The sequence below is a fragment of the Actinia tenebrosa genome, unplaced genomic scaffold (genome assembly GCF_029948245.1).
Source record: "Actinia tenebrosa isolate PJP-AT-01 unplaced genomic scaffold, QUT_ActTen_1.0 PGA_scaffold7__59_contigs__length_16204524, whole genome shotgun sequence".
Classification (NCBI taxonomy): Eukaryota; Metazoa; Cnidaria; class Anthozoa; order Actiniaria; family Actiniidae; genus Actinia; species Actinia tenebrosa.
Genome location: NW_028292584.1, coordinates 4,203,694 through 4,221,006, shown reverse-complemented (window position 1 = coordinate 4,221,006; position 17,313 = coordinate 4,203,694). Strand labels below are relative to the sequence as shown.

Below are 17,313 nucleotides of genomic sequence, written 5' to 3'. Positions count from 1 at the left end.
CGTGGGCTTCTTTCGCCGTGGTATGATTAATGGGTACGTCTTTGAAGATATCTCGCACCTTTAACGGAAAGGAATGATTGTTAGAGATCCGCATGTTCAACGTTAAGTCCAGGCTTGGGTGTTTATCGAATGACACCGCGGGTATCGGATAAGTACTGGTACCCAGCAATAATTCCTTTGACCAACCTTGCACGGGTTTAGGCTTAGGATGCTTCAGCTGAGAGTCTATCTGATTGACCAGCGTAGGTTTCAAATCCTCATTGCTGTACATCCTAGAGCCGTTATAGTAAATCCCATCAGGCCTCCTTTCGAACTTACTAGGGTCTGCATGCGGAAACATCTTCCTGAAGGCCCTCCAGTTCCAGTAATCCCGGTTGTCGTGATGTGGCTGCTCCTCAATATCATTCCCAAAAGCGTCGTACATTAGTATATATAATGGATGTTATACCATCAGCACCTAAGTTGTACCCAGATGTTTCCTATACTACACCTAACGAACTAAACGGCGAAAACTTTCGTCTGAATAAAGCAAACTTAATCCTGGCTTACTTGGAAGGGCAGACAAAACACTACGAAAAAGTCCGAAAAAAGTACGTCAGAGCCCGGAGTACGCTACATAAGATTGCGATAACTTCAGGATCCATATCTGTCGTGTTAACGGGCTCCGGCGTTGCTACTTCGCTTACTGGGCCGGGAATAATCGTTGGAGTTCCTTTGGCCGGCGTTGGGGCAACCTGTGGTATTATTTCTGCTGTTGCTACGGGTATTATGAAAAAGCTATCCACGAAAATATCCAAGCATGACACGACAATAGCTCTGTCTAGGGCTAAAGTAAATACTATTACCGACCTTGTCTCAAAGGCTTTGCGTGACAGAAAGATAGACGACGTAGAATTCTCGCTTATCTTAGCCGAAGAAGACAAATACGAGAAACTAAAGACGGACATAAGGAATAAAAAAACAGTCGTAAAAGATCTTTCCGAGGAATCTCGCAAAAAGATCTATCAAGAAGCGAAAGAAGAGCTTCAAAGAAAGCTTGCTCAGTAAACATCTGCTTCGAAAAGAGCGTGACGGGATTCTATTTACATATCGAACGTCAGTCTAGAAATTATGCGTAATCTTATGCCATAAGATTTATGCTAATTCCACTATCTTCTTGGAATCCATCTCAAGAGGGGGTGGTTGGGGTCTATTTTGTAAAATATTTCGTAAATTACGTCAGGATAATAAGGAATATCCTTATCCAGCCGACAAAACATCCACTCGGCTCTGCTCATATCAGAAACTTCGGGAATAGAGTTACCGGTAATTTCAGACAAAAGATAGGGAATAGCTTTGTAATATTTCCCTAGTTTTAATTTTTTCAGCGTTTTCCGTAGACTTTGCGGGGTTGGCTCTTCTAAATGGTCTATGATTTTCTTCTTTACTTCGTCGCTTAAATATACCGGATGTAAACCTTGGATATGACTCATCCAGTCCCTGAAGTATTTTATTCTCTTATATGGCGTTTTCTTACGACCTCCATTGGCGTAATACTGCTCTCTGGTAGCATTTGGTACGGCATTACGAATATTCTTACCACATTCGTAACACTGTGCTGACGTGTCGTCTTCTATTTGCATTTTCTTACCACAACACCAGAAACCCTTGGGCTTAGGTACGACAACTTTAGGTCTTAGACAAATTATGCAAAAGTCGTTAACGAACTTCTTACATTCTTCGCACTCCATATATAGACTAACATATTTAAGTGCGCTGTTGCCCTCAACCACACTTGGAGTGGGGGTCGTCCGTAGGTGGATTTTTGACGCGGGTCTTACCCCGTGTTGAGATTGCGCTGGAACCCCCATTCCCTATACTACTAAAGTAGGTTGATATTTCATAACTTTATGTATGTTCAGCACCACGAAAAGAACGAGAACTATACCGCCACACCGTTAAACATTAAGAGAGTATTCTTTTCGTATTCAAGCAGTGAGGGCCAAGGCTAAAATATGTACAAGGCTAAAATCTTGTTATTCAGAAAGTTTAACTTGTTTGGAAGTGGAGATGACCGATGAAAGTGGAATCAGAGTGTTAACCCAAAGCAAAAATTTTATTCGAAAATGAGGTTTAGGCCTTCATTTGCTTATTTCCCATATATTTTCTATAAAAAAGCCTGACAAAGCAACATTCTAACACAAATGCAAAAAAAACATCTTTGTACAATTGAAAATACCGCTTCAAATAGGCATTTTATCATAGTACATCAGTTTCTAACTGTTTAAAAAAGGTTTTGAGTGTTAACCCAAAACGAAAATTGGGATTAAAACTCATACAAAGGTCTAGTTTTTGGCGCTTTTTGCAATTATTGCTCATTATTGAAAAACATTTCCTCTTAAAAACTGTCCCGACTTTTTCCCCTAACTCTTTATAATATTCTAGTCAAGTATCTGTAAGTATCTTTGTTCGTATTAACAGATTTATCTGGGTAACCATGGCTATAAGTCCCTAGTAAGACATCATATTTCTCCTGCTATCTACGCACGATACGTTCGTTTTCTCCCAGTTACTTGGAACAGTAAAATAGGAATAAGAGTAGAACTCTATGGATGTCGTGAAGGTGGGTTTTTATGTTAATTACTATACTCTTAGCTTTATCTGTTCACGATCTTCATGTCCATTCAATATTCCGATAGAACGAACTTGCAGCTTTCCAGTAGGACTAGAAGATGGTCGAGTCAATCGAGATGCTATCACTGCATCGTCAGTTAAAAACACCAAATGCACGACAAACCACGCCAGATTAAATTCTGAGGGAGCCTGGTGTCCAAATAAGAAAGCCAATCAATGGCTACAGATTCATCTCCCACGTAAGACGATGATCATGAAGATCGCTACACAGGGAAATCAGGTATATATTTATTATGTATGATGGATATAGAATTTATATATTCATGTCCTGATTGGCGATTTATCATTCCTCTTTTAAAAAGGATGCTGACCAGTGGATAACGAGTTACCGTTTATCGTACGGCTTGGACGGGAAGCACTGGAATTTACATAGACACCAAGAAGGAAAAATACGGGTAATTGTTCGATAATACGACTTAGTGTTACATGCTAAAAAGAATTACTTGAGGAAGTAAGTTTGTAAATTTCCAACGTCTTTTCTTTAGGTATTCTCAGGGAACGCTGACCGCAACTCCATCGTCATTCACAAGTTGTTCAATCCTTTCCAAGCTCGTTACGTGAGGTTTCTGCCCAAAACCTGGCACGGTTCTGCGGCCATGAGAGTCGAGGTGTATGGATGCCACGATAGTAAGAGATATATCGAAAAAAATGTTTCTATTTTGTCTCTAAAAATGGTCCGTGGGCTCATTCGTGCGCCAGCATCGTTCTTACCCAGGCTCTTCCCTTAGCCTGAGTACGAGGAGCTCCGATAGAAGATGAAAGTGTCAATGACAATAATAATTTATCTGTGAAAGTAAAATAAATGTGTTCGTAATAACTTTTTTTCTGCCTGTGATAGCCTATTTCTGCAGGAATCCCCTTGGTTTAGAGGATGGACGAATACGTGATGGCGTACTAGACTCATCGACACATCTTGATGTTAAACATGGGCCAACATTCAGTCGTCTGTTCTCAAAAAAACAACTACACCTGGTGTACCGCTGCAAACAATACTGAACAATGGCTACAGATTGATCTACGTATTACTAAGACAGTGACAAAGATTGCCCTACGGGGGAGTGGGTCAGGATGGGTAAAGAGCTATGCCTTGTCGTACAGTGTATCCGAGTCTCACTGGGTGAAGTACCAAAGAGATGGTCGAGTGAAGGTAAACTTCGAAAATATTATTCAAAATTCTATTTTCTGCAAAGCTGCAAGGGATTTGGGGCCACTTTTAGAGCATTTGGCCGATAGAAAACGAGAAGAGAAGAGAAGAGAAGAGAAAGGAAAGATTTTCGGAGGAAGAAAGGAAAGGTGTAAAATGAGTGACCTTTTATATTATATTATATCATATTTACCATATCCTATTTTAGTTATTTATGGTACTATACTTGCTAAAAAAAAACGCCAATCCCTACACATATTTTCTATTTTTTTTAGTGTACATATTATATATGATTTTATAATTTTATCTATAATTAATATATTTCCGTTTCATTTCATTAGTTTAGTTAGTATCCTCAATTAGCTAAAGCTAAATCCATAGAAACTTTCAATAAAGTTATTATTATAGTTGTTATGGAAAAAATATTGTCATTCTTCTGTATTATACTGCACAGACATTCCTTGGTAACTATGATGCAAATTCAGTGGTTTATCAAGAGATCAACCCCGCCATTCACGCTCGCTTCGTTCGTATCCAGCCCTGCTCGTGGCGCGGCCGTATTTGTTTGAGGACTGAGCTTTATGGGTGTCTTGTTGAGGTGAGTAAAAATTCAATTATAAAATAAGACGGTATTGTAAGTAACGCCTAGCTCAGTACGGAATATCTTTCTTAACCTTGTTTAATTTCTTCTTTCAAAAATATCCCCCCCCCCCCCCCCCCCAATTTTCTGGTTTTACATATTGTTGTCATATCACTGTGCGTCCGTAGCTTATAATATTGATTTCTCATGAGGTGTGAAAAAACAATGAAGTTATATCTATGAAACCTTGCAATTGAAGAAAGATCTCTTGTAATTGAATTCAAGTTTTCCAGAATTATCAAGTCATATGACACTCATTAGGAATGAAATTTCAAAGACTACATGGTCACGTGGTTTTGAGACCGCCTAACGCATCTAGTTGATCTGAAAAAAAAGTTAGCCAATCAGAATCGAGAAAATTTGCAAAACTGAGGTGTCACTTTTCCTCCTGAAAATATGTATTGCCATTCCACGAAATAATAATAAAAAAACCGTTGCTAATAAGCGCTTGATAACAGTGACGCAATAGTACATGAGTTTTCTATTTTTATTACAATTGCGGACATGCATGTTTTTATACTTTGCTGGTCAATTTTCACAGGCTTCATGACACCTCAGTTTTGCAGTGACGTCACTTTCACGTTACTATTTCAAATCAGCTGGATGTGGTCCAAATGCTCTCCTTCCTATGCAAAGTAAATTGCGAACGGAGTGTTGATTGTTTTACTAACTCATGACTCTTTTTCTATTCACAGGAAATAGGCGAATGATGTCTGAAGGTGGTTTTTTTTTTTGACATGGGCGATAGACAATATCCTGATATAGATTACTTATATAACCATGTTAAAACCAGATAAGTTCATTTTTTAAGGAGAAATAAACATGAAGCTTTAGTTGTTTTCTGATTTTAACACTTCAATAATCTAGCCGTTCAGTGTCAACATGGAAAAATTGCGAAACTTCTATAAAATGGAACAAATCCACTTGGGCCTAATGTTTTCCCATTTCAGGCCACGTGTCATTCCCTTGAGAATAATATTATTTGTTTGAGTTGTATCCATATTCATGTGTCTTCTCATGTGCAAACGTTAAACAAAGAAATAATACTCTAGGAAATGACACGTGGTTTGAAATGGGCAAGAGTGGATTTCATTGTTTATGATAGTAATTTCATTTTTGAAACTTTTCGTCATTTGTTTTCCATAAAATTTGTATAAGTTTGTTTTTGTAATTGAATTTTGAGCTCTTGTCTTTGCTTTGGATTATTGCTTTTCAGGTTTATTTACCGTTCTTGGCGTGTGTTTTTCATTTGTTTCGTTGAAATGTTTTGATTCTCTCCTATTCTTTTTGATTTTTTAACTTTTTTCATTTGTTCACGAAGGTTTAAACTGCAGAATATATTTGAGTTACAATCTTAACATTTTCACACGGCTGTTGACTTTGGGGTCTAGTCAAATAAAAATTTACTTAAAGGCAAGTTTATTAATATTTTAACACGAAATTGCCTAAAATTGATAAAAATCTAAATGACTGCTATCGTTTGTAAGATATGTCAAGTTCAAATATGACATGAGCTCGGATTAAGTTAAATTAAATTAATTCAAAAACTCTCCAAAACCTTTGCTCATAGATCTGTATTACAAAGTTTACCCCAGTAAAGCAGGTGTTTCGTTTTTGTATACTGACAATAATGTTATATTAACAACTATCGTTGATGGTTTTAGGTTGACAAGTTTAATGATGAAGTTGTTTTAGTGTAAATACTCAATTTTTCTTAAAATACCATATAATGAAACTATATTTATCTGATTTACTGAGATGACAAGCTAGTGTCTAAAGGAGCAGGTATCTCTGGAACAGTGTGAAATGAGAAACAGCAGCTAGTTCTTTACAGACTATCAAGACGAAGCAGAAGCAGAAGCAGAAGCAGAAGCAGAAGCAGAAGCAGAAGCAGAAGCAGAAGCAGAAGCAGAAGCAGAAGCAGAAGCAGAAGCAGAAGCAGAAGCAAAAGCAGAAGCAGAAGCAGAGGCAGAGGCAGAGGCAGAAGCAGGAGAAGAAGCAGGAGAAGAAGAAGAAGAAGAAGTAAAAAAAGAAGAACATAGAGGGATCTAGAATAGGATCTAGAGTAACAACAACGTCAGTGCAACAACACTTTTCCAACACTGCAATTCAGGGCCAGATTAAGTCGTTTTGCCACTAATAACGTTTCACAATGAATAGTACCGGCACAGGTCAACACGCACCATGCAATAACAAACTGAATATTCATGGAGATTGGAAGGCAGTATTGCTTTTGATGGTCTTTGGAATCGAATCAATCGTAATCTTTGTAGTCAACGCGTTTGCACTTTTAGTTTTCCACAAACGTACCTTCCTCATCAAAAGATCAACTTATCTTCTCATTAACTTGACAATCGCTGACTTCCTAGTAGGAATAACTGCTGTTCTCTTCATACCAGTCAATATCGTGGACTCTAAATACCTGAAAAGCTTCCACATCCTCGCTATTCCTATTCCTCTTCTTGGAAGTCTTTTTTTCATGGCAGCCATTTCATTGGAACGAGTTTACGCAACTTTTAAACCACTCAAACACAGGTTTCTGTCTAAAAATAATTACTTTACAGTTATAACATTTATTTGGTTTTTAGTTGGGATTATTTCTGCTTCTATTTTTGTCACTTTTGGCATGAGTGTTTGGAAAAAATCAGCCTCAAACGAAGAAAGTGTAATCGTAAAAGCAGTCTCAGTTATCTCTAGTGTGATATCCCTCGCAATCATCTCTATCAGTTACCTCTCACTTTGGATCAAAATACGATTTTTTAAGAATCTGAATTTTCAAAATTTGAGAACGATAAAAGAAAATAATAAACTCGCCAAGACGCTATTTATAATAACAGTCATATCGCTTCTAACTTGGTTGCCGAAACTAACTTCAATCAGTCTTGACAACGGCCTTGCTTGTGACAAAGAAAACATATCGAACACAGGATCTTTTGCAATTCTTTTCCTGAATTCGATTATCAATTTTGTGGTAGTATTTGATACGAATGCCACTATTTAAAAATGAACTCGAGAGAATGCTTCGCAGAAAATGTTGTCCAAGAGACAGGAATCATTCCCGACGGAATCGACCAATAAGAAGAAATCAAATAGAAGACGCGTTGTAGGCGTGATTTGGGTATTGCGTGACAAAGAAGCCAACTGATAAATATGAGGAGCATGCGCAGTAAATGTAAACATAAAAGGTCGTAACAAATGATTTCGCGTGACTTGGGTATTGCGTGACCTGATCAATAAAAATATCGAGCATGCGTAGTAAAGGCAAGCAATAATCATTTGTGTAGCTTAGTATTTTTTTAAATGTTTTTGAATAAGGAAGCTAAAATTATGTGAATAAATGATGCTACGAATGATCTACAGTGGAAGTCTTGCAGTGAAATCCTTCTAGAATGGTCTGAACTCGTCTTGGGATCGAAGCGCAGATTAGACACTGAGTGAAAAAAAAAAAAGATTATTGTTGAAAACAAGTCAACATCAACAGCTCTCGTAGGATATTACAACATTTGTGCATTTATCTTCATTATTTAATTCACGTTGTTGCTCTACACATTCTTCTCTACTTCCTCTCCTTTTTTTGCTATGCTTTTCTTTTCTTTTTCTTTTGCTAATGTTTGATCTCTTATCAAAAACATCTCTAGTTAGTTTATTTTTTCAAGTTTAAAAACCATTTTTAAAAAATCTTTAGTAAAGTATCTTTCAGCGGATGATGGCGGATTGTTCGTATCTTGAAACTTCAACCAATAAGGAGCAAGCAAGTGTAAGCAATAACGCCAACGAAAATCCCATGATTGGTCTTAAGGTTTGATTTATCTATTGAAAACAATTTTCATATTAAAAAAAACTTTGGGCAATTATCTTAACTTAATAAACTTAGTAGCATTAGGAAGAAACATAGATCACTAACGCTTCAAGCAATGAATTTTACTTAAGTTCTTATAATGTCAAAGAGCTTGTATTGTTAATTCTAATGAGATCAAGCTTTGCAACTTATAGATTTTTCTGTATATAAAGAGAAATATATATTGGAGATCGCTGTCTTATCTTCAATAACTGAAGCAAGTAGATGTTTTCAACTATTGAGGGGTAGGTATTGGCCGTCTAAAGGTTAATATCCTTTTCTTCCTTAACTGCATTATTTCTAAAGGTGGTATGTTGAGTACTCTCGTCTTTCTTTCTTTCTTTCTTTCCTTCTTCGCTTCCTTTGTTCCTTCCTTTTGTCCTCTTCCTTCTCGCCTTTGTTCCTTTGTATTCTTGAGCTTTAGTATTTCTTTTTTCGGTGATTTTTAAGGATGCGTGTGGGATAGGGAAGGAAGGTTAGGAAGGGGGGAGTGGGTTCTTTCTTTCTTTCTTTCTTTCTTTTTTTTCTTTCTTCCTTCCTTCTTTCCTTTCTTCCTTTGTTGCTTTCTTTCTTTCTTTCTTCCTCTCTTCCTTCCTTCCTTCTTTCTTTCTTCCTTCCTTCCTTCCTTCCTTCCTTCCTTCCTTCCTTCCTTCCTTCCTTTCTTCCTTCCTTCCTTTCTTCCTTCCTTTCTTCTCCCTTCCTTTCTTCTCCCTTCTTTCTCTTCCAACGTTAACGATATTTTATCTATCAATAAATATTTTTTAAACAGCTAAAATATATCTGATTGAATGAGCCAAGATATTTCTAATCCAAGCTTTGCATGCAAGTAGAAAATGATATATTTCGAATAATTCAAAAACATATTGTTCGCTAGAAATTAATTCCCAACGAATCCATTTTGGAGTAAGTCAAATTATTTGGTTCATAAGATTTTAGTTGTAAGGAATTTTATTCATTCCACATCTTAAAGCCATTTGTCAGATTCCTATTACCAACAAAGTATTCATTATAAAACAAGTTTCTCAGAGCTCAAGCTCCCATAACCAAGACAACAAGTTAAATAGTAGTACAGAGAGCGCGTACATGTAAATCAACTATGACGTCATGCCATGTATAAAGGTATGGAAAGCTATCAACTTTTTCGTTGCTTCCAGTTTAATATATTTTGATTCCAGTTTTATCACTGATTTAACCAATTTCTCATATCAGTATCGGTTAGTTTGCATTCTTCGCCTAATATTCTAATACTCTATTCCGACAGTTTGATTAAACTTCCATGTGTTGTCGTCTCCGCGTGGTGTCGTTCCATTTCCAACAGACTGCCACTTTTGCGGGCTCTTAGCATGAAATTATAGACCAGATTTGGTCATATATTGTTCGCATGTTGAGTTGAGCGTTGTGTACATAGAACATTGCATGTAGAAGTGGTAATGTGTGTGAGCGAAAAACGTACCTAATTAGTGCAAAAGCGCTAGTACTGAAGACTAGACACTTAAAGATTTTTTCTACTGACAACGTGACAATTTACGATAAATGAACGCGAATACTTATTTATAGTTGGCAAGGTATTTCTGGTAGATCTGGAAACGTTGAACGTGACTATAACTGAGTGTGCAATATGGAATGGCTTAATGAATCTGCACGTACACTTGTGGTATGTGTGGCTTGTGGCCATTCATTTATCTTGGAGTGCTTGCATGATTTCTTAAAAGAAAAAGAAACAATAAAGGAAAGGAAAGGAAAGGAAGGAAAAGGAAAGGAAGGAAAAGGAAAGGAAGGAAAAGGAAAGGAAGGAAAAGGAAAGGAAGGAAAAGGAAAGGAAAGGAAAGGAAAGGAAAGGAAAGGAAAGGAAAGGAAAGGAAAGGAAAGGAAAGGAAAGGAAGGAAAAGGAAAGAAAAGAAAAGGAAAGGAAAGGAAAAGTAAAGGAAAGAAAAAGCTAAGAAGTAGAAAAGAAATAAGAAAACAAAAGTAAAAAGTAAAGGAAGCAAATTATAAAGAAAAGAGAACAAAACAAAGCAAAAGAGTCGTTGAAAAACGACTGTTCATTTGTTTCCTAGGTCAGTGTGAAACAGAAAATCGTAGTTCAGTTTGTTTTCCTTCAAAGGAGCTTCATATTTCGTACCTACAAAGTCCCGTCAATATTTACACTTGTAATATAAAGTATTGGTACTAGTAATATTGATTTGAAAAGGAGAAACTAACTTTAAATTTGATAGGAGTTCAGACGAGGGCACTGAAACTAAATGAGAAAAAAGTAATCGATCATCTATAGATTGCATGGATGTTTTTGTCCTGATTATCAATCCTGTGAGACAATCACTTCTGACCCTGATAAGGATAAAATGCTGGCCAATTTCATAACTCAAGATGAGAATACACTTTGGTTCAGTTGTCTTTTTATCTTTACAACGAAGAAACCAATTTTGAAACAACTTTATAGTAAGTTAAATTTATCAGCTTCATACATAAAAGGTAAGTTGACCAAAGTCAAAGAAATTTGTTTCTGAATCAACTCAGAGCTTTTGTGAGTGAAATTTTTTCTTAGGCCGAGAATGTGCGATTAATGTTTTAGTAGACTCCACTAAACCTGTTTTATTGTGTTGTGTTTATCAAACTTTTGACGCCAGATTGTAGTTCGTATTTGAAATGGAATCTAGATTCAAGTTGATATTTGCAGAGGGAGGAAAACCGCGGGGAAATGAAACTCGGATACAAACCTCAAACCACGAAAAGAACCTACGAGAACCTTTATCTCTTCTATTTTTGAAATATATAGAAGGACAATTCCGCTAGCTAAGACTCAATCGGTAAAGCCATTTGAATCCAGGAAATGGCGGACTGTTGAAAAGGTAAGCTATTTTGAAAGGATCCTGATCGGATAAAAGCTTGCAATAACTATTAGAAAAAATATAAGCCCTAAAGAATACTTAATACTTGCTTCTCTCTAAGCTGCTCATTCTGTATATTCATTTTCCATTGAATTGTGTTCACTGCATGATTTTGTTCTCTTTTTTATCGGCTCAGAATTTATTGTTTTATATATACAGCTTTTTCAAAACAAAAAAAAGAAGTTGGTAAAGACTTTGTTGCATGCTGCTTACTATACTTAAATTTATTATATTCTATGTTAATGATGTCAGCACAGAAAAAAATATGCCGGAAAATATGCAGACGATTCAAAGTTTAGTACGATTCCATATCGTTGTGACCTTTCGCTGATTGCATTCACATCGTCCATAGTGCAATTTGTGACTGGTATGTAACATAGAAAAACACATTCACCAACCTTTTTTTTAAAAAAAAAAGCTGTACTTGCATTTCTCGTTAAACAAGTCAACTGTTTTGTCACTCACTAGACCTAAAGCTATCATTTTCGATGGCATTAGGACCACGTGGTAATCTCTTGAGAATAAGATTCTTGTTTGAGTTGTATCCATATTTGTGTGTCTTCTCATGCGCAACCATCGGGAAACAAGGATATGATACTTTATATGCTAAAAAGTCAATTCCCAAAACTATAAGGTCAATTTTTGATTGCATTTACAGCTGACAAAGCCAGAACAATTATCCCCAAAAATGGCGGCGTTTATGACGTCACTGTAGGAATTGCCAATTTAATGATCACACCAAATTATAGATGTGTGCTATCTATGAATCTTAAATTGTAGTTGTTGGCGCCTTCATTATGGTTATCGACTTCATTACCACAGTGGAATTAATATACCACTCAATCGAGAAGTTATAACATACATTGATGTTATATAGTTGAACCGTGTTAATCAATAAAGGTTATTAAATTGATGGCGACGATTGGATGATTGACCTGCGTCGAACGCTAAAGTTAACCAATCAAACTCAAGAATTCTGGCATTGGATTACTATAGCAAAAATATTGGTGTCAAGTTCGATCACGTGACAAGTGACCGGCTTGTCATTACAGTGCAAGAACATGCTAGGCAATCTTTTAGGATTCGTATTGAGCTAATAGCTAGGTGACGTCATTGATTACGTCGAATTGTTTAACGCTAACTAAGGTTCAGAAACGGCCAATGATTTCTCTGCAAAAAAAGTAATTTCTGACATCCTATGACATGCCCCCTGTCGTTTAGACTTCGGTAGAACCTCTTTCAAATAAGCGGCCATCCACGAAGCATTGTCACAACTCGTATATAAAGTATACGTATAGTACCGTCTATATTAATAGGTGCCTACTTAATACATAACTAGGAAGGGCGTTCACGTAGAAAGTATTCTTGCCGCTGGCTAGTTTGAATGGGAAGTGTTGACAGTACCTTTGATATATGCAATAAACACAGTCACGTGCTAGACCAATATAAAGACCTCTAGGTTAGTATATTTATTATTGCCCGTGAACCACAACCATTTGGATCGACTACATGTCAAGTGGAGGAAACTCAACGACTTTGATGTAATTAAAAAGCAATTTTAAGCTAAGCTTTCTACTAGAAAATGTAGTTATTCTAGGGAGTGCTGGTCTTTGCCTTCACCAGGTTCGTGTACACAAGGATACGATCGAAATTGCGAAAGTAAAAGGTAATGGTTATCTAGTAAGACACTAATGTATATATATATATATATATATATATATATATATATATATATGGGTTTCCTTATATTGAAAGCCACTTGAGAGTTTAGACGGTAAAAGGGAAGATGGAATGCTTTCATAAAGGACACCGTAAGGAAGTCTGCAGCATTCAAAGACACCGGAATCGCTTTTAGCGATAATATGACCTCTTAATTTTACTCCCAATCCTCTTTAGCTTTTAAGAAGGCATTCTTTTCACCTAAGTGAGGTGCAACAAATGACAAGACAGTGTTGGGTTTAGACGACGGATCGAGTCAGTTAAAAAACATCCGATTGCAATCAATCTCGCGAGACACTTTAACGAAATACTGATATGATAAATGAAGGCGGAATCCTATATTGTACTTAAGGAGTCTCACAACAGCAAATTCAGAAACCTTATCTTTAGCATTGATTTATGATCTGAATTTCTTTGCAGAATGAGCTCCACCGAACGTGAGATGGAAAACTCCACTAGTGCGTCGTCGAGTGCAGGGATTTCATTGTTATCTGACAGCGAGAAGATCAGCTGGGCAGTGGCGTTTGGACTCGTTGCCGCTACTGTTATTCTGAGTAACTCTTTGACATTGACTGTGTTTCTAAAGACAAAACTAAGACAGCGCCAGAGCACTTTTTTGCTCATTAATCTGACTATAGCAGATGGCCTGGTCGGGTTTCTCTCGATTCCTTTGTTTATATACATGTTGATGTTCGAGGGACAATACAGCAAGGTACTTTACAATGTCTACACTTTCCAAGATATTGTTTTAGGAATCACTTCGGTGTCTACTCTAGCCTTTGTCGCCTTTGAGAGATTCTATGCTGTTTGTTACCCATTGTTGTACCGAGGGACTCTCCCAAGAGCGCATTTTGTCATGATCGCTTCGGCCTGGTTATTTGGAGTTGTCATAGCTATTCTACGAGTCTTGACAAGCCTTGGTCTCATTCACCTGAAGACTTTTACATACATTATGGTAACCTCTATTGCGACTCCACTATTAATAACATGTGTGATGTACTTTGCTGTATGGCTGTCAACAAATGTTAAACCAAGATACGGGAGGATTCCTGATAAGGAGAGGAAACTATCCAAAACTCTTTTTATTATCACTTCCATATTTATCATAAGTTGGACGCCTTTTCCTGTCGCAAATATTTTCAATACTTTTTCCAAAAAACTCGCTTCTTTTTCGGGTTTTATCACCTTTACTTATGCGACTAAACTACTTCATTATGGAAACTCGCTGATCAATCCTATTGTGTATACATTGCGTATAACAGAATTTAGGAAGAAACTTACCCAGATTGTGTACAAAGACAGTTGTACTTCCAAGACACAGTCTTGCTGTAAGAAAAAACGTAGGTTTAGTTCAATGTCTGGGGCCTTTTTGTGTCCTGCGCGGAAGGAGTAAAATAACTATATGTTACGGGTCTTGACAGCATCTCGTGTTACAACACCTAACAGTTGTTTAAAATTTAAAAGGAATTATACGTTAAAAAATACAACAACAACAAACAAACAAAGAAAACGAAGAGAGATGAAAAAGGGGAAAAAAAGAGATCGTATAAAAGAGGAGGTGTTACAGGGCTAGTATGAGAGAACACGAGGAAGAAAGATAAGGTAAAAGAAAGTAAATAGTTAGTTGTGAAAGAAAAAGGAAGAAAAATTAAAAAAAAAGAAGAAGAAGAAGAAAAAAAAAACAAAAAACAGATGAAGATGAAGAAGAAGATTAAAAGGAAGAATAGCAAGCTTCCAGAACTATATCGTACGTGTAACCTATATGGCAACCCCAAACCTCTAGCACATTCTGCCTAGGGGATTGAACCCAATTGCACCTAGCAAAAATATGGAAACAGTAATGGAAAGATTACTCAATAGACCCCCTGCATGTGACGTCAAAGCAGCTCAATTTGGAGGACAAATTTTAAAAATAATTCTAATCTATCGAGAATTGGAAGCTCTTGTTATGTCCTCCAAATTGAGCTGCAATCCGACGGACGTGCTGCAAAGGGGCCAATTTCGCTGCTTATGCCATGTCATGAGGCAAGAGGTAGATAGGTGCGCGTCGTGTATGAAGTCACGAGGCACGAGGTAGATAGGTGCGCGTGTGTGAAGTCAAGAGGCACGAGGTAGATAGGTGCGCGTGTGTGAAGTCAAGAGGCACGAGGTAGATAGGTGCGCGTGTGTGAAGTCAAGAGGCACGAGGTAGATAGGTGCGCGTGTGTGAAGTCAAGAGGCACGAGGTAGATAGGTGCGCGTGTATGAAGTCACGAGGCACGAGGTAGATAGGTGCGCGTGTATGAAGTCAAGAGGCACGAGGTAGATAGGTGCGCGTGTATGAAGGTGTAGGTACTTCGTCTCAGTTAAATATATTTTAATCGTTATCATTTTTTCAAGAGTTGAAAGTTAATTTTGTACGACGGTTTTTAAACGGATCCTGTCTGATTATGCGACCAAGTTCCTAAGTTCAATTAATTTCAGTAATTTTTAAAGGATGATGGAAATATAAAATTGGAACTAAGTCATTTATTATGAAAATAAAGTTGACTCATCAACCTTTATATAATTCAATATTTCCCTTAGCTTTCGACCGACACGGTCATCGTCAGAGGAACTAAAAATACGTTACAATATTAACAAAACTAAGCGATCAAACTTATCAAAGCTATTTATGTATATTATGATATTTCAATTTACCAGAATCAATGACCACTTGACTATTCCCTTGAGTATTGTGAAGGAAAAAAGACAAATTAAATTCAGCATGACTCATGCCATTGTCGTCACATTTCAAACCACATAACCATTCCCTTGAGCATAAGCAATAAACTCCTTCAATTTGGCTCAATGTGACAGCGGTCTATACGAGGGGCCAATAAATTTCAATTGCCTTAAGTACAACTGTTTAACAAGGAATTTTACAGATAAGCCGATGCAATACATTAAAAAGGCTCAAGCCAAGATCAGGAAATTAATGAACAGCACATGTGAATCAGTCTAAATTGCTTTGCGCACTTAATGATAATGCTTTCACGTAAAACACACATGTTTTTGCTTGAGGCAACTAAAAGATGCTTCCAGATACTCGAAAGCCGAAAGGGGAATACTTCGCGTCCTAACGCCATGGTTTTAAAATGTCTGTCAGTTAAAAGCGATTCTAGGCATCAATGGACAGACATAGATATACATACATACAGACAGACAGATTGTCAAATGGTTTGAAATGGAAAACATTACACCCAAGCTAATAAGGTCTATTGCAAAATCATTGTCGGATTCAAAGACATAGATACATGGGAAGAACGTTAATTAGATGTATCTAGTGAGTGATACGACAGCTGGATGTTCATAAATTGTTGCTCTGACAGAAAGCGCGGAGACTTCTAACACGTTTGTATCGACGACTGTGTATCTAGAATGCATACATCCGAGGATAATTATGTCATTTTCTTTGGGTCTCAGCTTATATGTTCTGTGTTTTGAACTTGACAACGATTTTGCAATTGATAGAAGCTGTGCCTATAGACCATTTCACAGATCCCGCGGCTCAACCTCAGCCTCGTCAGCGTGTAATATATTCTTTAGAAATTGCCTACAACCTGTGAAATTCTTAAGTGTTTCAATTGTTCGTTGATGTGCAAATTCCTTTCATTACTGCGGACTGTAGTCAAATTCTAAAGAATAATTACACGCTGACAAGGCTGAGGTTCAGTAACGGGATCCGTGAAATGGCCTATTGCAAACTGGACGCAACGACAAGAAAACTATAGGGTTTAATTAAGAGTCTGATCAATGACACTCGACATATCTATTAAAATGAGGGATATTCACATACCAGGGATAGACACTTTCATTCACACAGATAATAAAGGTTAACATGATATGATGTGATTTTATGTACTGGATACAGTTACAATGGTGGCATGCTGCACACGCGTGACGGTACGTGTCGTGTTCTAGATTCTGATTGCATGAACTGATAATTCGTGCGCTGTAATTGGTCAATTCAACGGGGAGTGAGTTTTGTACTGTAAAAGTCAGATATGATAACCTACATATCAAGGTATACAGCATAATTTCAAGGATTTTCGTATTCATCGGCAAAATCAAACAGCTTCCTGCACTAAGTTATAAGTACTTGACGTTAATTGCAGCACATTAGCGAGAAGTGCTGTATCAGAAACTATCCTCTTATGAGGCAGATAAAATTCCTTGCCAGTTAAAATCAGGTCCAGTACATCTATCTCTACAAAAAGATTTGAAGACCTGGCTTTTCAAGAAAGCATATGATTAATCTAATTGACTTTTATTATTTTATATTAAAATTTTACTTGAGTTTTAATAAATGATTTTTATTGAATTTGATACAATGTAAATGTTTTTAATGATATAAAAGTGCTAATTTTTGTTATATTGCAAAGTGTTTTTC

General features: G+C 36.9%; 2 protein-coding genes across 2 annotated transcripts; both read left to right on the top strand.

The window, feature by feature from the left end:
- The first annotated feature begins 2,587 nt into the window (after positions 1 to 2,587).
- LOC116288136 (retinoschisin-like) lies at positions 2,588 to 5,271 on the top strand. Its single transcript, XM_089040285.1, has 6 exons — positions 2,588 to 2,893; positions 2,976 to 3,068; positions 3,159 to 3,300; positions 3,512 to 3,820; positions 4,272 to 4,415; positions 5,153 to 5,271. The coding sequence occupies exons 1-4, from the start codon at positions 2,588 to 2,590 to the stop codon at positions 3,667 to 3,669; spliced, it is 699 nt and encodes a 232-aa protein (XP_088896411.1). The 3' UTR covers positions 3,670 to 3,820; positions 4,272 to 4,415; positions 5,153 to 5,271.
- Positions 5,272 to 12,519: 7,248 nt separating this feature from the next.
- On the top strand, positions 12,520 to 15,618 carry LOC116288125 (trace amine-associated receptor 1). Its single transcript, XM_031694870.2, has 2 exons — positions 12,520 to 12,849; positions 13,323 to 15,618. Exon 2 carries the CDS (start codon positions 13,324 to 13,326, stop codon positions 14,293 to 14,295), a length of 972 nt encoding a protein of 323 aa, XP_031550730.1. The 5' UTR covers positions 12,520 to 12,849; position 13,323; the 3' UTR covers positions 14,296 to 15,618.
- The last annotated feature ends 1,695 nt before the right edge of the window (positions 15,619 to 17,313 follow it).

Bases quoted from the DNA above. Each gene is read 5' to 3' on its own strand.
- LOC116288136 (XM_089040285.1), top strand. From the start codon at position 2,588: ATGGATGTCGTGAAGGTGGGTTTTTATGTTAATTACTATACTCTTAGC. The intron at 2,894-2,975 runs GTATATATTTAT...TCTTTTAAAAAG, and splicing joins TCGCTACACAGGGAAATCAG to GATGCTGACCAGTGGATAAC. The intron at 3,069-3,158 runs GTAATTGTTCGA...TCTTTTCTTTAG, and splicing joins ACCAAGAAGGAAAAATACGG to GTATTCTCAGGGAACGCTGA.
- LOC116288125 (XM_031694870.2), top strand. From the start codon at position 13,324: ATGAGCTCCACCGAACGTGAGATGGAAAACTCCACTAGTGCGTCGTCG.